The sequence below is a fragment of the Cladophialophora yegresii genome (genome assembly GCF_000585515.1).
Source record: "Cladophialophora yegresii CBS 114405 chromosome Unknown aczIN-supercont1.5, whole genome shotgun sequence".
Taxonomy (NCBI): Eukaryota; Fungi; Ascomycota; class Eurotiomycetes; order Chaetothyriales; family Herpotrichiellaceae; genus Cladophialophora; species Cladophialophora yegresii.
This window is the reverse complement of record NW_006913049.1, coordinates 1939037-1959832: the sequence shown is the minus strand read 5'-3', so window position 1 is coordinate 1959832 and position 20796 is coordinate 1939037. Positions and strand designations below refer to the sequence as shown.

Below are 20796 nucleotides of genomic sequence, written 5' to 3'. Positions count from 1 at the left end.
ACTATCGCCATGATCAGACACATCAGGAAGGCCTCTCTCGTACCTGCTTGGCTAGCATTTGCCAGGGCTGGGCATAATCGTGTGCCACCAGAGGTTGCTTGCCGCACTATCAATAACGAGAAAGAGCCCGACCGATAAACAGTTTCGTCGAACGTCATTTATCAACACGGAAGACCTAACAAAACCAAGGGCGTCGTGTTCCTGCCGTCACGACGGTCCCGAGATGTTGGAGATACAACGAAGCGTGGATTTTCTGCCTTTTGGCCAAAGCTGGCATCTCTACTCCTCTGCTAGATATCACGGTTGCCGGCGGCGACGGTCGATTGAAATCTGCTGTTCGGGTCTACCCGTCCAGCTGTTCGTGAGATGGCGGGATTTTATCCCGCAAGCACTTCTTCCAGTGTTCAGGCCTGGACCGCCGCGAGAGCAAGTATTGCGCTGAGGATTTGGGTGTTGGGTGCCGTGGCAGAGCGGTGGGTGAGAAAGATTGACGCGCATGTCTGTACATCCACCAGCATAAGGCAGGCTTTTACCCTACCAGTTTATGGTCAGAGGAAGCCGATCAGTGGTGGTCCAAGGAGAATCGTACAGATCCGTTCAAACCAAGTTGCCCCACACGGCCACGATGTTTTGCTCCTGAATAAGGCGAAAACCATTGTTGATCAGTACTTAAATCAGTTCAATCACTTCTCATTAACTGAAAAGTAAATCCAGAATCTACAAAAGCCTGCAATTCCAGAGGGGTGTCATGACGTTTGCTTGCTCCTTCCGCAATGCCCCGTGTGCTCGTTCCCAAAACTGCAATTTCCTGCTATCATTCAATGCCGTCAACGAACACTAAATCTTCCCGTCCCAGCCGTGATAGCAGGTGGTCTCGGCGCCGTTGCATTAAAGTATGCTCGCGAGGTTAGAGGTGAAGAGCCCGTGTCACGTCCAGCGCTCATCATGTCCTTGTCCTTCCCTGGCTGATCATTTGACTCGGGATGCCGCCTCATATCGAGGGGGCTCGCAGAGTGGATGCGGAAGTTATGTAGTGCAGACGGTCCTGCTTGGACCTCCGTCTTAGAGGTGCTGTTCTGTCCATCATGGGGGGTGTTGATGGCTGAGGACGCTTGGGCCGACGCTGAAGGGTCGGCGATGGTAGAGGCCGATCCTCCTGGGGGCTGGAGGTTGTCCGGCATATTCCGTTGTTGATTCGCTGGCGTGAGAAATTCGTTCATTGGTGAGCGGTTGGAGTTCTGCCGGCTCAGACGGTGAATAGGATGTTGAGGGTTAGCCCAGGGAGTCTGTTCCAGGAACTGCTCTTCGGCTTGTGGCCCGGACATCTGTGATTGCACTGCTGGGCGCTGAATGGTTCTGGCAGGTCGAATTTGTGCAGGTGAGATCTACGAGCTGTTAGTTTGTCGCATTCGTGTGCGTGGCTGTCAAGGTAAACGTACCCCCATCTTCTGGATGTCGTCTTCAATATCTTTCTGCCTGGATGCCTCCAATTCTGGCGCAGCAGGGAAGCCCACGTATTTAGCTACGCCCGACAAAATCGAGACTTCCTTATTGTAAGCCGTCTGCTGGAGAATTTGCTGTGATCTCTTCTCCGGGAATGGGATGCTGAAACTGGGTATCGAGGAATCCGCTTTAAATCTATCACGCTGAATCCGGTAAAAGTGCTCGCTGATCCGTTCAAGGTGTCGCTCTCTGATGTCTCTTACGGTCTGGAAGTATTGGCTGTGAATCTGACTCCGTTCCGCAACGGCCTTGTTCTTCAAGGCTCCGACCTTGTAAACGAGCAGCTTTTGCTCGATTTGGAACTTTTCGTCGCGGTATCTCTGCACTGCTTCGACCTGACGTATCAGCTCAGGATGAGCTGGCTTTGGTTCTTGCAGTAGCTGTAGCTCATGGTTGATTGCCGCTATGCGTTCGTCATAGAGGCGGTCCCTTAGTGTTGCAAACTGCTTCTCAATGGCCATCAGCGAGTCCATGGCCGCCATGCGTCTGGCTTGCTCTTCTTCGCTTTTCAGGGTCGCCTCGGCATCATTCTCATCCGCGTCGCCGGGCTCTGAGTCTTCGGCCGCTTCGGCGTCTTCACCGTCTTCTGGCTGCGGCTCTGGTATCATAGGTTCTTTCGTTTTTCTCCTTAACCGACTTCTGCTTTTGCCCTTGGAGTCTTCGCTAGTATCAGTTTTCTCAACTTCTTTCTGTTCTTCTTCAGCGACTTCTGGGGCGTGTGTACCCTGTTCAGCGACTTTAACTTCGGGTTCAACGTTGAGTTTCCGAGTCTGAGGAGCAGGAGCTTCATCACCGTCACTGTCTAGTTCTGATTTATCCTCGTCAGACTCGGGTGAGCCTGGCCGTCGTCGTCTTCGTGATCTGGGTGCCTCCTCAAGGTCTGATGCGCTCTCTTCTCGTTTACGCTTGTTGGGGGACATCGTGCCAGCAGGCACAGCCTCAACTGGCAGTTCTTCATCTGCGTCCGGACCGTCGCTCAAGGGATCGTCATTGTCCGAGTCGGGGTGGGAGGATATAGGAGACGAGACCAGGCTTTCCGTCAAGCTCTCGATTTCAGGCCGCATGTCTACATCTTGTCTTTGGGCAAGCTTGCTGGGACTGCTCTCAAAAGGCTTCTTCCTAGAGAGATTCTCTGGCGTGACTTGCAGTCGCTCAGTTTCAGCCTCAGAATCAGCGTCCCCCAGTTGTGTTGGATCTACTTCTTCGTCTTCACCATCTTCGAGGTCTTCCTCAAGCTCGCTAAGGCTGCTCGACCGATCATCGTCCGAGAGTGGTTCTTCTTTGGCGGCAATGTTCGTGGTGGCATTAGAAAGGGCAAGGAGAGAATCTGCGGCCAGATCCATGGGTGCTGCGAAGGAGGACTGTCGACGAGGTCCTCGAAAAAGGCGGAGTGAGAAGCTTGGACTCTGAGGAGGCCTCAGTAATGGAGCTGCGAAGGTCGAGAACAGATAGCTTCTGACAACACCGCAACGGTTAGCCAGACTCGAGCTATCTTCCATGAAAGCAGGAATGCGGGCTTCCGTCACGATTATGAACCTACTTACCGAGTTGGAGTGAATGTCTCTCAGTCACACTCGCATCGTGGTCAGCGATTCTTGTGCGCCAAGTGACATCAAACGGCTCGGGCGCACAAGGACTGCGCACGAGGGTCTAGCCGTTTGTCGGCGATGCCTGACACGAAGATCTTCGCATGTATGTGTATAGACCGGTTGCGATCTCTCGAGGAGCTAAGGGTGGGAGTGACTGCGAGCACAGGGCTGCCAGCGGGGTTGGGAGGATGATCGGTGGACAATGCGTGAGTGGTAAGACAAATCGCATGTGGGAACCAATGCGAAAGTGATCGTTCGAGTATCTTAAGAAAGTCAAGCAAGGCGAGAGAAGAAACCAAATTGAATCGAGTAGTCGACGTCGCAGGCGGCAGAATGCCAGGAGGAGCAGTTGACTGAGTCTTGCAGCGTGTTGGCGTCGGTGGAGAAACGCAGCGCAGCGCCGTGCAGCCCCAAGGTTTCGTTTTCCTCCCTTCAGGGCACAATGAGACCCTGCGGCCTGAATAATGGGCGCTGCCCACGATGTCATAGGGGCGAATCATTGTTCCGGGTTAGCCTCGGCGATAACCCATATGCACCAGTGTTATCCCCATTTGCACTTTTCCGCCAAACCACCCAAAATTTCTTGGATCCGGGGAATGCAATACTGGGTTGTGTCTACCGGTTCACAACATGTCCAAATCCAAGAAGACGAGAGCTGCAGAGCCAGCTGCTCCTCCTACGAAAGCCGCCGCCAAACTCGGAGCGAAAGACGACTCGGTCGATCCCGCGCTTGCTTCCCTCTTTGCTTTCAGTGTAAGTCTATAAGTACCCAAACTTTCTTATCGGCACTGACTCTCTTGTTTAGTCTGGACCAGTAAAAGTACCGAGCAGAGTAGTCCAACCAACAAAAGCAGCTTCTGCCCCGAGAGGCGGCGCTCAGGAAGTCGTATCGTCAACCTCGGACCCTAGATCCTCTCAGGACGAGGATGGAAAGGAAGAGAGCGATGACGAGGACGAGGACGACGAGGAGGGCAGCGAGGAAGACATCGAGACCGCAGATGATCTACCTGAAGACGACACTCCACGAACCGCTATAAAAACACAAAGCGAAACGGTGAAGCCACGGAAACGCAAGCGAAATGCGGACGAGGACGACCTCGAGCAAGCATACTTCAAGCGCCTACAGCGAGAAGAGGACAAAGAGACGCAGCAGAAGCAAGCAGGACAAGATTCAAAGGACGTGGATACAAGCTCCAACGACGACTCAGTCAGCGAACCCTCCGAGGTCGAAGTACCTCTCCGCCACGAAATTTTCGACAAGAAGCTCAAAGACCGAGACAAACTCAACCGCACCGTCTTCCTAGGAAACGTGTCCACCGAGGCCATCAAAACAAAGCACGCCAAGCGGACACTCACCCGCCATCTGCGCTCCGTATTGAAGACTCCCGCTCAAGGCGGCAAACGACCAGGAAAATTCGAGTCCATCCGATTCCGCTCCACGGCGTATGCCGCTGCATCCGGCCCCAAAAAAGCCACGTACGCCAAGAAAGAGCTCATGGACGCGACCACGACCAGCACCAACGCGTACGCGGTCTTCACCACCGAAGCTGCCGCAGAGCACGTTGCCAAAACGCTGAACGGGAGCGTCGTCCTCGATCGCCACCTCCGGGTCGATTACCTCGCCCGCCCTCTCCCCGTCGACCACAAACGCTGCGTCTTCATCGGCAACCTCAGCTTCGTCAACGAGGAGACGCAACCTACAGGTGAAAACGAGACCCGACGCCCCACCGCCAAACAACCCGCCGACGCGGAAGAAGGCCTCTGGCGCACGTTCAGCAAGTGCGGCGCCGTCGAATCTGTCCGCGTGGTCCGCGACCAAGAGACCCGCGTGTCCAAGGGATTCGCCTACGTGCAATTCAGGGACGAGAACGGCGTAGAAGCCGCGTTGCTCATGAACGACAAGAAATTTCCCCCCATGCTACCCAGGAAGCTGAGGGTCATGCGCGCGAGGAAAACAAAAGTGAAGACATCGTCGAGGTTGCCTTCTGGCGGCAAACTCCCCAGCAAGAGCTCGTTCGCCAGAGGACGGGCAGGGAAACCGCTTGTCTTCGAGGGCCATCGGGCGAGCGAGGACGGCGGGAAAAAAGGCAAACCGCAGAGCCTCAAGGATAGGAAGAGGGAAAGAAACAAGAAAAGACCGGACTCGAAGAGCGCAAGGCGGAGTGCAAATTTCAAGCGCGCACAAGCCAGGGGTCGAAGTTCAGGCCAGGCAAAGTGATCGGCCTGCCAAACGTACAGCAACCACGGCCACACGAGATGTAATGTGCTTTCTCTCCGTACAGTATTAGCATATGAGCAGCACGGGTGCCATGGTTCGGAGTCTTCCTTCAGCGGTATTCAAAAAAAAAGAGCTAAGAGCACCTTTGATGACTACGTACGGAGTATATCTTTTTCCTCTCTGTCGCTGTCGCTGTCTCTGTCTCTCTCTCTACCTCACTGCTCCTACCAAGCACCGCTCCTCGCGTTCAGAGCTTCATCTCAGCCCAGCAGTCCGCTTCTACCAGCCCAGAGCTCTGCTCCGCCCGTGCCATCCACGCATTTAGTCCTGACACGGTCCCCAGGAGGAGCAGATTTACACGGAGTCTGCATCAAAGTCACACGCCAGGACACAGACGGGCATGAGCGAGCAGAGCACAGGCGTCACCTACCTCAACTGTGCATTGGTCGCGATTTTACTCGGCAGGGGTCTTGGGCCTTCCTTCTGTGATGCCGGTACTGTTACAATGTACAAGGCTCCCCCCTGGCCTCACGGCTTCAGTTCGATGGTGTGCAATAGATCCCGGGCCTGTGAGCCGGCAGGTTGCCTGTTCTGAGCTCGCGCACAAGATGAGCTCGGGTCAGGATCTCTGATAACTCGAATAGATTTTTGACAACCATGACCGCGATACTTACCGTCCATATATACCTGGGGACTCATTCTCGGCAGCATCAACCTCAACCTGAACCTGTCCCAATGCATCGACCAGCTCTTTGATACTGGGATACTCTGCACTCCTGCTCCTCAGCTCCTCGCTAGCCTCTTCTTGGGCAGCGGTAATGCTCCTGTTCTTGACTTTGACTTTGACTTTTTGTTCCTCTCCTCGGAGGTAGAACAAGACGTCCAGGTGCCCCGATCTCTCTGCCCACATCGCCGCCGTCAACTTGAGGCGATCTCCAGCAAAGACATCAACCCCATCTTCCACCACCAGCATTCGAACGATGTCTATGTCGTTCTGACTCGCGGCGATATGCAGAGCGGTCATCCCACGGTCGTTTTTAGCCTCTGAGTTGGCCCCAGCAGCTAAGAGCCGGCGGACAACCGCAACGGAGCGAGAAGACGCAGCTTTATGGAGCGGTGTCTGATTCGTATGTGTCCGCGTGTCGGTTTTGGCGCCGTGAGCTAGACACAATTCCACAAGGTCGACGTCACCCAACGAGGCCGCTATGTGCAAAGCCCGCCAGCCGTGATAGCCTACCGTTTCGATCGAAGCTCCTCTACCGAGGAGATATTCAATAATAGACCTCTGCTTTTCTTGGACTGCAACATGCAGAGGTGGTTGGCCGTCTTGCTCGAGTGAGTTGATAAAGTCAGGGCTTTTGGCGAGAAGCGCTTGAATGGCTTGCAGATCGCCTTCCTCAATGGCCGTGGGGAGCAGGTTTGCGCTGCTTGGGTCGCTCATGCCTTGGGCCTCCTTTTCTGCGACGCGCAGGTATTTGTGGATGTCGTAATGAGCGGTGAAGAAGGCGACCTCTCGTGGCGTAGATCCCTTTTTATCACGACAGAAGAGTTGTGCTCGTTTGAGTTCTGAATCAGGACTGCATTCGATAAGAGTTTTCACGGCCCCCATACTTCCCGATCGAACGGCAAGATGTAGCGGAGTATTGTCCCTGAAGTCCAAAGTCAGAGCATTGGCTCCTCGCTCTAGAAAGAAGCGCACAATCTCAGTGTGGCCTCTTCTCGCCGCGCGGTGCAGCGGTGTCCAGAGTTCGCGCCCTCTGTGGAACATGTTGCCGCCATTCTCGACCAAGTAGGCGACCACATCTGTGAAGCCGCCGGTGGCGGCGAAGTCAAGTGGGCATAGACTCTGCCTATCTCTCACATGCACCAAAGCACCCGCCGATACCAACAGCTTCGCTATGGCTAGGTAGCCGCGGAGCGCTGCAATGTGCAAGGGAGTCGTTCCTTGACTGTTGGAGGCTGCTACCAATGCTCCTGCCTCCAGCAGGGTAGTGACCATTTCTTCATCGCCTTGTTCCACCGCCTTATGTAGAGGTGTGAATCCCTCAGGACCCGGGTAATCCAGCTGCTCTCGTCCATACTGAAGAAGAAGAAGTCTCACTATGGAAAGCCGTCGGAATGACACTGCCAGATGCAAGGGCGTGCTTCCGCTATCATTCACATTCAGCACATTACCTCCATGCTGGAGGAGCACTTGGGCGACCTCTTCATCACCAGAAACGGCTACTGTGTGCAGTGCTGTCTGTCCATACGCGTCGCGTGCATCCAGACAGAGGTTAGTTTGCTTTTGAGCAATCAAGACTTTGAGGAGCTCGGAAAGGCCGAATTGAGCTGCTAACCAGATTCCAGCACCACCTGAATAAGCCCACGCCCATGTCTTCTCCTTCCAGTTTCGAAGGTGGTTCGCTTGGAAATCACGCACGCGAGCCATAGTGAACATGCGAAAGCTGTCCGAAAGCAGAGGGAGGGCGGTGTCCCTGATCTTCTCGGCGGAAATCTGATAGGCATGATGGCCCCATTCAAGAGCTGCATACTCTAGGAATGCAAAGTCGTCCAAAGCCTTGGCAAAATCTTGCCTCTTCTTGTATGGTAGGTCCTTGATCGAATCAAGCATCAGATACTTGATACAGGTTCCGGTGATAACAAGGTTGGCATCCTGAAAGAGGCCGTGATTATGGTGCCGCAGATACTCTTCCAAGGAATGATGCACTAGGCGTATGAGCGAACTCTCATGATCCACCTCGACAAGTCCGCAACAGCAGTCAACAAGGGTCCTGACAGAGGGGAAGTTGTCCCTGTCCAAATCAGTATCTTCAAGCCTCAGGGCCATGGCATGCTGCAGTTCGGATGGTGACAGTGGCCTTCGGGCGTGGGATAACCACATCAATATCCTGAAAGCAAGATCTCGTCTGGTAACAGACAGGTTCGAAATCCTTTGTATCGTGGACTGGAAGGCATGCGTTAGATCTGTCGAGAGATGGAGCAATGTTCTTTTCACATCGGCTTTTGTGATTTGGTCTAATATCGTCTTGACTTGAAGAGCTGGCAGCAGGAACAGGCCATTAGCGGTATTCGTTAACGTGTCAAGAACTTGTGTTCGAAGCTCATGGCCCATCAGATCTTCGGAGTCGGGATGTTCGTCTATCGTTTGGACGAGATATCGGCGAAGATCTGCAGCATTTGCAATAATTTCGATTGTCACCGGGTCGTTGAACTTGTCCAGCAGAGTAAAGGCGTGGGGTCTGGTGGTGGCAAGCAGCTTTACCGTGCTTCCCGATGAGGATCTAATGGCGCCCATGACCTCGAAGAAGCCTGACCTTTGGCTCTGGCTGTCTGCCTCATCAAGGGCGTCGATTATGATGAAGCAACGGGTAAACGTCGCAACAACCCGACGCGTGACTGCCAACAAATCGTGGAACCACGTCTGGTCTTTGACGGCATTCCTCGTTCGTTGATAGAACTCGGCAACGGCAGATGACACATTTTCGGCATGAGAGCTGAGTTGGCGCAAAAGGCACCTGGCAAAGGCGGCAGGGTGCTGTGACACTTGTTCGGAGTAGTCGTAATAATAGTAAGCTACGGCGACGTCCTGGTCTTTGAATCTAGCTCGCAGAAAATCAACGATATGTGAGGATAGTATAGACTTCCCAGCTCCCGGTCCACCAACGCAAAGGACGTCATGACTCGTACTTCTGTCATCGAGCCAATCGAGGAAGTCGCGATGCTCGAGGAACCATCGTCCTGTGTCCTCGGCCCGTCGTACTTGGAGGTCGCGATGCTTGTGCAGTGACGAGACAGGAGCAAGCCAGTCCAGTATATCCGTCGTCCTTCGTTCCTGCTCTCTTAACTCAGCTAGTCGTGCAGCTTGAGAGATCTCGTTCACGTCGGCAGCGGTCTTGGCAAGCATGGGTACCAAGGCAATGATGTGCTCCAGTTGAGCGGCGCGTTTGGAAGACTCCTCGGTGGACAAGCCCATCTGAGCAGACAACTCACTGATCTTCTTTGAAACTTGGAGCATCTCTTGTAAGCCTTTCGTGGCATCTTCTGACGACTTGGACAAGAGGTTGAAGCCTTCAATGGTGAACGCAAACTGGAAGGTCTGGCTGTATCGCTTCAGATTGTCCACCATCTGCATGACTTCCCTCTGCTCGAATGGCCATCTGAGCTGGTCGATAGCTCGGACAAATCTCCCGCCGTCAGGCGGAGGCTTTAGCCGATGCCCAATGCGCTCTATCCTCTGCCGACAATCTCTGATGGCTTTCGAGAGAACAGAGTAGCTGTCAAAAGACCTGCCGGCTGCCTTTCCGCTATTCAAAAAATCCCGCAGGTTGCTGAGGACCTCGCCCAGCAGCAGCAATTCATCTTGGAGTTCTCTGGCATTCTTGGACCGCTCCCTGATGGCAGTGACATAGGTCGCAACCGTGCCGCCAACCTGTAACGTGAGGGTAACGAGACCAGCAATACTGCTGGCGACGGAGACACCGTCCATGGCCGAGCCGACAAGAGGTCGAAGCGGACGAAAGCATGACTCGTCTCGCAATCATTGTCATGAAGGTCTGGATGATCATGAATGACTTATAAGTGGAACCTGAGTAGTCCTGGTGGTGGCAAGGTCACCTAGCACTCATACCGCGCGAAATCACCAATGTGGGAAGGGTTGGCCCCCCTGACTAATAGCTTAAGCCTAAGTTAGGGCTCCCTCGAAGCGCTTAGCGGGCCCCAAGGGGGGGCCTGAAGCTTGGGCATAATGTACATACGAGTAGCTTGCATACCCCGAGTCCTGTGCGCGTGCCCCTGACCTGCGGCTCGCGCCTTACCTGCCTTGGTCGACACAGCCACCTGGAAGGAGCCGCCTCTGGCAACTTGAATGCCGACCGTCGCGACGACAATGTAACATGAGAGAATGAAAGGCAATGCTCTGTTGGCGCAGGCGTCGCTCGGCTCAGTCAAGGGTCGACTTATAAGCATCCCAACGGCCTTGCTGGTGTTTTGGATATTTCTCCTCTTGTGGGGGGAACGTCGCATCTTCGATCAAAGTGTCAGGCAGTGTCTTTGGCAACAGTGGGAGTCATGGGTGAGTGCAGCATCCCTTTGCAGGGCCCAGTACTGACCATGGTAGCCGGCTCACACACAACCTCACCATGTCCTCCTCGTCGCAGACCCTCAATTGGTGGACCCGCATACGTATCCTGACAGACCGTGGCCACTCTCAAGCTTGACAGTCCTATACACGGACCGGTATCTCAGGCGCTCCTACCGGCTCCTACAAGAACACCTTCAACCCGACGCGACCCTGTTCCTTGGCGATCTGTTTGATGGAGGCAGAGAATGGGGCACTGGCGAGTCGAGCTCTCCAGAGCAACGATACAGGAAGTACGGGTCGCGGTTTTGGCTAAAGGAATACATTCGTTTCTCGAACATCTTCTTGCGCTCCTGGTTGACGGGCTCTTCGGTCTCGCCAGCGGAACCCACAGGCCGTCGCCTTTTAGCCTCGCTCCCTGGGAATCATGACCTGGGCTTTGCGGCGGGTATACAAATGCCCGTCAAGGAGCGCTTCGATGCGTATTTCGGCCCCCTGAACAGAATCGATATTATCGGCAATCACTCTTTTGTCCATCTCGATACGGTGTCCCTAAGTGCCATGGATCAGATTGATCCCAAGACCGGAAGTTCAGGGACGGGAGACGGAAGCGCGGCCGCGACTGCTTCCAGCAAAATCTGGAAACCGGTCGAGGACTTCCTTGCCGAAGCCAAAACTATCAGAGCCAAGGCCATTCAACATACATGCGAAACAAGATTCAGCTGGAAGAATCCTGCTCCCCTATCGCTCGTCCCGGAAGTACAACGAGCCGATCAGACTGAATCCTCGAAGACACCCCAAAACTCACTTTACCCAGTCAGCTCTTCACAGTTCCCAACAATTATCCTCTCCCACGTCCCGCTGTACCGCTCCGCTGAGGCCAATTGTGGACCCATGCGAGAACGAGGCTCCGCCATCCCACTGCAGGCAGGGTACCAGTATCAGAACGTCCTAACGCCGCTGATATCAAACGACATAGTCAAGCACCTGACTGCCGAAGAAATCACCATGATCTACTCAGGCGACGACCACGATTACTGCGAGATCGAACACAACGAATTCACTGGCCGGATCAGAGAAATCACCGTCAAGAGTATAAGTTGGGCCATGGGCATCCGCAAACCCGGTGTCCAACTCGTTAGCCTGTGGAATCCCGTCGGCGTGGACAAAGCCATGTCCAATGACCCGAAACTATCAACTCCGCGAGACACGGTGCAGAACCACATGTGTCTCCTCCCGGACCAACTGAGCATCTTCATCCGCTACGGGCAAGCAGCAGGGCTGACGCTCTTCATCCTCCTCCTGAGCGCTCTTCGATATAACCCTTCAGCCGCAGTCTCCCAGGCGCAGCACGAGAAGTCAGAGGCCTCTCTCCTCCCGACCGCTGAATCCCGCCGCGCCCATGAATCCAGTAACCACTCCAATAGCTCGTGCGTCCAGAGTGGCGGAAGCTCACACTCGCACTCACACCTCTTCACGCGCAAACCGGGCTACGGTCACATCCCAGCCTCATCGCGCACGGCGTCGCCCGTGCCCTCGAAACCTCCATACATCGAGCACGCCCGGAACGCGTACCCCATAGGACCCGTGGACGTCGCCGGCAACAACGACGACGACGACTGGGGCATGCCCAAACGGATGGTTGCGATGGCGAAGCGCAGGAATTTGCCGCCCGCGACAAGACTTGCGTATTTGCGCCGTGAAATAGGACGGACCGCGTGGCCGGTGTTGGCGGTCTATATGTGGTTATTATGGAACGGATGATGAGATCTGGCTTTGGCTGGCCCACATACCGGATCTGTAGTATAGAGGACAGATATTATATCCTGTACCAAAACTAGACATGCTCGATGTGAAAATCAAGGGGCAGCAGACAGACAGACAGACAGACGAAATGCTAGAAACGACAATGGTCGTCTTGTGGTGGATTGAATTCATCGTGTGCTTGTATTCGCCCAGGAAGGTTCTACAGACCAGGTGATCTGATCCTATCTAAAAGGCCAACGCTTGTGCCTTGACAAACTCCTCGACTCCTTGCCGCTGCTTATCGGCTCCAATCACCTCCACCATTTGCAATACACGAGAGCTAATCTCTGCAACCCCGTGCTGCGTGCCTAGGTAGATACCTAGGTAGTCATACATCAAGGTCACGAGCTCTCACTTCTTCCCGTTCTTGGGGCCATCGGTCGGACAACACATCTTACTCCCAGCGCATGCGTCACCGCAGTCCAGCAGGCACACCGGCTGTCCTTCACTCCTCAAACTCGCAGTTTTGCTGCCGTTCGCGTTGTTCTTCGGCGTTGCTAGTCCACTGCCACTGCCCGCAGCGCCGGCCGCACCGTCATCATCGCCGCCTGCTCCGCTGGGAGAATGCAGGTGTGGTGCCTCAAACTCGGGCTGGATCGTCGAGCTATGAATGCCATAGCCATGCAGACAGCTTCGGATCTCACGTGCGAGGTGCATGTAGCTGGCTGACCCGGCCCCTTCCACCTCGCAGTCAACCTTGACGTGTAGACTAGCCACGAGTTTCGTGTCGCTGAGCTGCCAGACGTGCAGGTGATGTGCTTCCATCACCCGTGGGAGAGATTCAATGTCGGCGGTGATCTCGTCGATAGACATCCCCACGGGGACGGCTTGCAAGAGAATACGGCCAGCAGCTCTGCAGAGGGGTATGGCGCTGGCGAGGATGATGATGGTGATGACGAGAGAGATGGCGGGGTCGAAATAATATCGTCCCTCGAATGTGGTGAGCCAGATGATCAGCGCCGTTACTATGACGCCGATGTTTCCGAGGGCATCACCCATGACATGGAGGAAGACGCCACGCATGTTCAGATCGCCGTGAGAGTGACCATGTCCACCGTGGCCGCCATGGCCATGACCAGAACCCGAGGAATCTTTCGGATTGTTGTGATTGTGAGCCGCATGGTTGTAGTCGAGGCTCTTCTTGCGGTTATTAATACTACCATAGCCTGAGACTCGATTGCTTCTAGATGGCGATGCATGATGGTCCTCTGGGAATGTGTTGGAACGATCCTCTGGCGAGTCCACGTCGATCAGCAGGGCATCTTCTTCACCAGACTCGGATTCGGATCGTTCCTCCAGTCGTGCAGCCTGGATAATATCCTGACGGAACGATGCTGGATGAATGTGTATGTTGTCCACGGAGCCGAAACCTCTTCCAAACGACCCCGACGTTCGGCGACGATGTCGACCATGAACCTCGCCGTTAGCAGGCTTCCGGTGTGGCGTGTTGCTGGACCTGGCCGAGAGGGTGGTGTTTTCTTCATCCGACTTTGTGAAATTCCGCGAGTCCGAGGCCCTGTAACCAGCAATGCGAACTTGCGGTAGGACATCCTCGATATTGCCATGCTCATCTGTCATCTTGTGTGTTTCACCATCTGCATGTACGTGGCTGTGACCTTCTTCGGCAGTTCTTTCGGGGTTGTCGTCGTGCGAATGCTCTTCCCCACCATGACTGTGGCCATGCTCGTGGAAGAGGAACAGGCCAAGGATGTTTGAGGCTAGCCCTAAGCAGCCGACGATGAGGACAAGCTTCGGGTTGCTGACCTTCTGAGGTTCGACAAATCGTTGGATCGCTTCGAGGAAGATGGACAGGCAAAGAGCAACCAGGAAAACTCCGTTCACCAACGCACCCAAAGTCTCTGCTCGTTGCCAGCCATAAGTGTACATCTTCGAGCTCCCCGTGTTGGCGACACGGACCGCCCATAGTCCCACGCATAGAGATAGGACATCGTTTAACATATGAAAGGAATCAGCCACCAAGGCCAGGGAATGTACAGCATAACCTAGAGAGACTGCGTTAGTGTGCTATGTCATCAGCACAGGATGTGGTGGCCACCTCGACATACCGCATATCAGTTCAATCAAGAAAAACACCGCATCTATTCCCAGTAAAATACATATCCTCTGTGTCTTGGTGAGGCCCATTGTGCTGGTGGTGCGGGATGGCTGCGCGCAAACGGGCGCGCAGCACTCGTGGACTGTCTCACTCGATGTCGTATGATGAGATGAAATGCGTCGATGCGGGCTGAAGTACGCACGCGGCGGTTTCTGGACAGCCTCTGGCGGTAGACTATCGCGATTGCAATGTGTGGTAGATGGTACAGATGGAGGAGAGGGAGGAGCAGGAGGAGATGATGAGAGAATTACGGACGCGGATTTCTCCTCGTGGCAATCGTAATGGCCATGCGAGCCACGGCAACATGATGGCAGCGGCGCCGGCGGCGGAGGAGGAGGAGGAGAAGATGCGGCAATTGGCAGGTCATGTGATCGGCTCTCAGCTTCCGTCACTGTCATCGTCATCCTCGATCGTCCGGCATCAACCTCGTGACTTGTTCATTGAAGCTTCACCCAACTTTCACCACCTGTGCCATTCGAAAATGTCGTCGACTATATGGCACTTCCCACTTATCCAAGACACGCTCTATGCTCAACTTCCGTCAACGCAACCGCCGCAGGGCTCGGTGGGAACTTGGCCCGGCTTCCATAGCACAATTGTGACACACGGCGATGTTACCCTTTCACACAGATGCGGTCCCTTGCCGACCGGAGCAGGCTTGCTGCATCCACGTCTGTATCATCCGTAACTGCTGAATCCTCGGTAACACTCGCACGATCCTGCACGCCGCGGCTCCTCTGGCTTGCTCTCATTTTGTGCTCGGATGCATTTGTCAATTGCATTCCCTCTCCGCCTAACGATATCGTCAGTGTCACGCCTATCGGGAGATTCTCGACAAGCCTACAGCGGATGCGCGTCATGCTAGTACGTGGACGAATCCCTCTCGTCAAGAGTTTGTCTTCCTTTGCCCGTCCTCCCGATTATGCTGTCCAGTGGTTGGGCTTGCGACACGAGTGGCTACGATGGGTCTGGGAAAGACAGTGGGATGAGGTCGCTTGTAAGAACAGCATGTCAAACGCCGCTTCACAAAAGTCATTAGCGAAGCCTTTCGTCTCTCCGCTGTGGCCCATTCAATAACGCTCCAGCATCGAGAGCAGCTTTACACACCAAGCCTTCAGCGGCCTCACCTCCTGTTCATCAAGCATAATCCACTGATGGGAGCCAATAAAGAAACTTTACAGGAATCTCCAAACTCCTACGATCCTTGGCCCCGCCGTTTTGATATGATATGTGTCGAATGAAGTTTTGATTGCCGATGTGACCATTTCTATCAAGAGAGTACATTGCCGACACGGGTGCTTTCCCACGCGACCAAAAGGAAATCTATTTTTGCCCAACCCCCCAATATTGATACAAAAAAGAAAAACCATTCAGCCCAGGGGTATCACGGGGCATCACTGTTCATGTGCATCATTGACCTTTTGGCACCTCGCATACTCCAAGTCCACATTCCTCACCTGCCATCCGCCCTTGGTTCCTTCGCAACCTCACCAGAATGCCGCTCCTCGATCGAGAAAGCGAGACGCGCCTACGGACTGAAAGCCCCTCCCAGCATTGCTCGCACTGTCGTCCGGCATCACCGTAGCCGCGGGATCAATCACCTCTTGCGACTCGGGGATGGGAACCCTCGCGCCGCCCATGCCCAAGAAGTAGTGGTTGCCGGACTCGTCGACCATGATCTCGGCGACGGTGTTGGGTCGTATGCCAGGAACAGGCTGCTGCTGCTGCTGCGCCAAAGGTCCGCCTGGAGTGCTGCCTGACATTGTATTCATCCGGCTGCCACCCATGATGGAACCATGGACAAGCCCTAAGCCTGGCGGAGCAACAGTTCTCGATCGAGGACCCAGCATTTTCTCACGGCGCTCGTTTTCTTCTTCCTGCAGGCGCTTCTGCGTCCCGTAGTTCCACATGCCGATGTAGTCGATTTTCGAGACCAGCTGGACGGCCGTGTCGAGCATGGACCGGATGATGTTGCGGTCGAGGAGGGCCTGGCCCGTGGTTTCGGCGTCTGTGAGATCGCCAATCTCAAGAGACTCGTTCTTCGCGAGGACTTCATTGATGCCACGGTGGACGACAGACATCTCGTAGTGGATTCGACCGGCGTCGGCGAGTTGCAGCTTATAATCTGCTTCTTCGGTAGGGTCGAGGATAGGTTCATAGGCCAGCCACAGCTTCTTATCGTCGGCGTGGACCTTGAAATGGAGATTCTTTGCCTCCGTCACCTTGAGCGCAATGTCTTTGCCATCGGGTCTATTGCTCGGATGGTAGCTGACTCGCTTGACGATGAGGTTTCGGATCTTAAATTCGCCGTCGTGAGGCGGGCGGAAGTACAGCATGATCTTCTTCCGGTCGGGCAAGATGTAAAGCGACTCGACGAAGGACTTGACACTGTGCGCGACCGTGTCCGAAGGGTCCGACCACTTCAATGGCGCGGACAAAGCTGCCGAGAGGTCCCAGATCTGAGCTGGAACGTGGATGCTGATCGTGCCGACGTTGACCAGACCCTTTCGTAAGTCATAGGTACCTGTCTCGTCGACGACGATCTGAAAGTTCTCGTTGGTTCGGCTCTGGCACTGAAACTCGTAGGTGACGGATAGAGAGCTAGGCGCTGGATCCCAAAGCCTGAGGTTGCCACCTCTGCCAGCACCCTTTGTTTCAAGAGCGCGATCGATATCGGCGCCGTTGGACGTCAATATCTTGGTGAAGCTGGAGAAAGTATGGCCAGATCTGCGGGAGTCGAAGTGAGATTTCCAGTCGTCGACGCTGTGGAAAGTCTTGTCGGACAACTGTTGTCCAGGGGTAACGAGAACTTGCCCGACTTGGATTTCAAAGTTGAGTTTCCCGGGCAGAAGCCTCCCTACCTCGAACACTGGTTGCAAAAGTCCGACAAGCCTGTAGGCCTCTTGGTCTCGAAGACTGTCGCCTACGATTTCGGGATGCGCTTGTGCTATAGGTGTCTGCTTCTTCATCTGCTTTTTCTTCCATTCGCTCATGTCTTCAACGTTTAAAGTGGTTGATCGTGGTGGATTAGCTGGCGGGGTCGGACCGTGAGCCTCTCCGATCGCTCGTCTTCTGCGGGCCGCCACTTCTTCTTTGGTCTCTTTCTTCCCCGGCGACTTCTTCGAATTTTTGCCAGGGTTTCCAGCCTGCTGGCGCATGGTTGAATGTGTCTTTGGCGTTTTTTCCTCGTCGGCTTTCTTGTTCTTGCCTTGCAAAGCTGCCACGGCTGCCAGAGCTTCTTGCAGGGACTTTTCCCTCAAAGCCGCTTGGTCAACCTTCGGTATGAACGTGGTCACCCATTCTGCACCTTCATCACTGAACTTCCAACGGGTGCTACGAGACCGCCTAGAGCTCGGAGACTGCGAGGTAGTGCCAGATGGTATATGAGACTGGGACGGTGGCTTGCTTGGCGGCGGGTTCTGGTCCGCGCTCCGTAACTCCACGGTATCGGTATGGGAAACAGCCGTTGGTATTGGAGAAATCTTGGACTCAAATCCTGGTGGGATGGCAGGAGCCCGGGAAACCGTCTCCGGCACGAGCGGCACTATCGACTCGAAACCGGGAGGCACAATAGGAGCACGGCTCGCAGTTACTGGTTCTCTGACGTCGATAAGATTGCTGTCCGATGCCTGCGGTATATCCGCTACAGTGTCATGAACTCTCGCAGATCTTCCGACAGATGCAGAGACACGAGGGCCTGCATGTGCTCCTCCTCGACGACCACCTCGAGGAGAAGCTCGTATAGGAGCTGCCATGGGTCGTGGTTGATCAGCGTGGTTATTGTTTGGGTTTCTGCCGCCTTGGATACTGCCGCGGTAGTGATCATTAGCGCGCCTACGCTGACTTCCCCGGCCACGTTGATATCGAGCTGGTTGCGAAGGTGATCGATATGCATTAGGATCAAAGATAGGTCTTCGGAAAGGCTGTGATGGCGAATCTTCTGGGGTCGTTGTCGGTACGTCTGTGGCCTTGGAAGGGGCCTCATGTGACTCTACTGGGCTTTCCGCCTGCCTATCGATGAGCGCTTGGTCAATGACCAGATCTATTGGTTGCGGGCGAGGACTGGGGGCCATTTGTTGTAGCATGCCTGTGTTTACAAGATTGGCGAATGGGTCGGTTCGACCGACGTGAGACTGTTCTGCATTGGTGGCGACATCAGTGTCTTCCTCCAGGCTGGACGGCAGTGGCGTAAATGCCTGTGCAGACGATCTGTCCGCGAGCGTACTCTCTTCTGAAACGTCGACGAGAGTGTCGTCGTTGTGCTTGACGGGGAAAGAGGATAGAAAGGGTGTAGGGTTAAAGGCTGGCTGTGTCGTGGCCTCTGTAAGATCTTCTTCATCTGATAACCGAACGAGCGGAGCCGCTGTAGCTGCTGGGACGATCGGAGGAGCAGGTTTTCTGGCACGAGGAGGCTCATCGTCGTCGCTGTCAGACTGGAGGATGACTCTGCGGCGTGGAGGCGGGGCTTGCTCCACCGGTGGTGCTTCAGGGGCAATCTCCGGATTCGCCGAGGGTACAATATTGTGCGTCCACGCCGTAATTCTGTCATTTCCGGCATCCTTCACGGTGCCTGTATCGCTATTGTCCTCGGAGGTCGGATTCGAGGTGACGATGGGGACCATATTCTGAGGATCTCCGAAGCTTGCGTACTGTTGTGTTTCCCAGATCTTCGAGGCTTGACACTCAGCAGTATGTGTAACGCCGTGGTACTCCAGGTTCTGAGGGACTTCCAGAATCCTCGTCCTTGAATCCAAGACACGGAGCTCACCAAGCACTTTACTAAAGAGGGATTGCTCCTGCCGGTTGACAACGACGCGGTGGTAGGAAAAGTGATCAGGCACCATGTGGACGTACTCTAGTTTAGAATCTTGGTGGTTGGGAGGCCAGACGAGAAGATTGCCAGTTGCACGGAGAGACCAATTGCTAGTCTGTGTCGCGAGAGTTTCCTAGAGCACAACGTTAGCGATAATATCTGCGAGAGGCATGAAGCGTACCAGTAAAGGCTCAAGCCTCACAAGCTTCTCAAGAGCCAGCTGAAAATTGCCTTGATAGATTCGATAGCGCTTCTCAGCCTCTTCGGCGAAGAGTGAAGATCCTGTCAATCGTGCAATTTCTTTGGCGTACATAGGCGGAAGTATGCTGATATTCCCACTTCGTGGCTTCCAATAGGCGGTCAGATGTTGCATGGGGCCAGGAGCGTCTCCATCGGATGATTCGTTGTCGGAATCGTATTGCAAGAGCACTTGGTCCCCAGTAGGCTCTTCTGGGATTAGATCTTCTATGACAGTGCCCGGCAAAGGACGGATACGAGGCTCATCGTCCAAGGCAGGCGGAACTGATAGCTGGTACTCGATGTAGCCGGCCATACGGGTGAGGAAATCTCGCATGGTCTGGTCGTCGTCCTGGTCGACTTCAGCACAGAAAGCCTGTATATCCCGGTTAGCAAGATCCGTAGAAGCCAACATTCCTGTTAGTTCATATTGGCACATACCTGTTTAGCAGCGTCGAAGTAGAAGAAAGGTGCTGTGCTCGGGTCATCATGGGCATCACTGCATCAGAGGTCAGCACAGCGGACCGTTGTCGCCATATTGCGGGCGTTCAGGGGGCGGGTAACGTACATGTCGGCTTGGATGAGTTCGTCCGCCTGGGTCATAGGTTATCATTTGAATTAGCTGGTTGAATCAGAGAGTACTCACAGCCACCTCACTGAACTCATACAAAGATGCCACCATGATTATCTTCTTCGTTGCCATCTTGGCTGCCATTCCCACGATCGTGCACTGTCTCAAAGACAGTGCTCTTGCCTGTCTAATGACCCGTAGACAGGACCTGCAAGAACCAGGCAGGGATAGAAATTTGCGTCTGCACCAGGCAAGGTGCAAGAAGTATTGGAAGCAGAACAGACCAAGAACCCATCGCCTGAAGGCGGTTAGGCGATGGGAGGTAGTGTGGGAGTGGGGTGTGTTAGAGAGGAATCTGAGAGGTGGAGCGGGAAGTGAATTTCGGAGAAAATATTTTCCGCGGTCTTCCGTGAGGGGTATCACAGCCTCGTCAAACATGTGACTATTTGTCTTCACTACTTGGTCCTATGATGTGGTCGTCTCAGTGTGAAGGGTAGCCCTTCACAAAGGCACATTCAAGAACATGTCTCGGGAGAGCATCCATTGAGCATCTCCGTCGGCAGGTCTCGGAGGGTGCTTGTGCAGTTTGTCATTTGTCTTCCGACAGTCCAACATGGGTGTTGTCATCTACAGCAATAGCCCAAAAACATGCGGAGGGAGATCAAGCAAACACCTTAGTCGCGATCGCTCCGTCCCACAAAGCTAAAGCGGATGTTCGCATATTTCAAGCCTTTTCAATGCTGCTTTTTGAGATGTGATGTTTTGACCCTTGAGAGGCAAGGGTACGTATTAGACATCTCTTCTTTCATCTATGTCTTTGGTCATAACTTCATATAGTCATCAACCTCCGGGCGCAAATCAAC

General features: G+C 54.2%; 6 protein-coding genes across 6 annotated transcripts; 2 read left to right on the top strand and 4 right to left on the bottom strand.

Annotated features, from left to right (window-relative positions):
* Positions 1-827: 827 nt before the first annotated feature.
* On the bottom strand, positions 828-2846 carry A1O7_07430 (uncharacterized protein; the record flags this gene model as incomplete). Its single annotated transcript, XM_007761430.1, has 2 exons — positions 828-1385; positions 1440-2846. The coding sequence occupies 2 exons, from the start codon at positions 2844-2846 to the stop codon at positions 828-830; spliced, it is 1965 nt and encodes a 654-aa protein (XP_007759620.1).
* An 876-nt stretch (positions 2847-3722) lies between these two features.
* On the top strand, positions 3723-5310 carry A1O7_07429 (uncharacterized protein; the record flags this gene model as incomplete). The annotated part of the gene is made up of 2 exons (XM_007761429.1): positions 3723-3845; positions 3898-5310. 2 exons carry the CDS (start codon positions 3723-3725, stop codon positions 5308-5310), a joined length of 1536 nt encoding a protein of 511 aa, XP_007759619.1.
* A 670-nt stretch (positions 5311-5980) lies between these two features.
* A1O7_07428 (uncharacterized protein) lies at positions 5981-9799 on the bottom strand (the record flags this gene model as incomplete). The annotated part of the gene is made up of 1 exon (XM_007761428.1): positions 5981-9799. The coding sequence occupies one exon, from the start codon at positions 9797-9799 to the stop codon at positions 5981-5983; it is 3819 nt and encodes a 1272-aa protein (XP_007759618.1).
* A 414-nt stretch (positions 9800-10213) lies between these two features.
* On the top strand, positions 10214-12154 carry A1O7_07427 (uncharacterized protein; the record flags this gene model as incomplete). Its single annotated transcript, XM_007761427.1, has 2 exons — positions 10214-10384; positions 10430-12154. The coding sequence occupies 2 exons, from the start codon at positions 10214-10216 to the stop codon at positions 12152-12154; spliced, it is 1896 nt and encodes a 631-aa protein (XP_007759617.1).
* A 393-nt stretch (positions 12155-12547) lies between these two features.
* A1O7_07426 (uncharacterized protein) lies at positions 12548-14341 on the bottom strand (the record flags this gene model as incomplete). Its single annotated transcript, XM_007761426.1, has 2 exons — positions 12548-14199; positions 14263-14341. 2 exons carry the CDS (start codon positions 14339-14341, stop codon positions 12548-12550), a joined length of 1731 nt encoding a protein of 576 aa, XP_007759616.1.
* Positions 14342-15799: 1458 nt separating this feature from the next.
* On the bottom strand, positions 15800-20065 carry A1O7_07425 (uncharacterized protein; the record flags this gene model as incomplete). The annotated part of the gene is made up of 5 exons (XM_007761425.1): positions 15800-19258; positions 19307-19738; positions 19804-19861; positions 19931-19956; positions 20009-20065. 5 exons carry the CDS (start codon positions 20063-20065, stop codon positions 15800-15802), a joined length of 4032 nt encoding a protein of 1343 aa, XP_007759615.1.
* Positions 20066-20796: the final 731 nt, after the last annotated feature.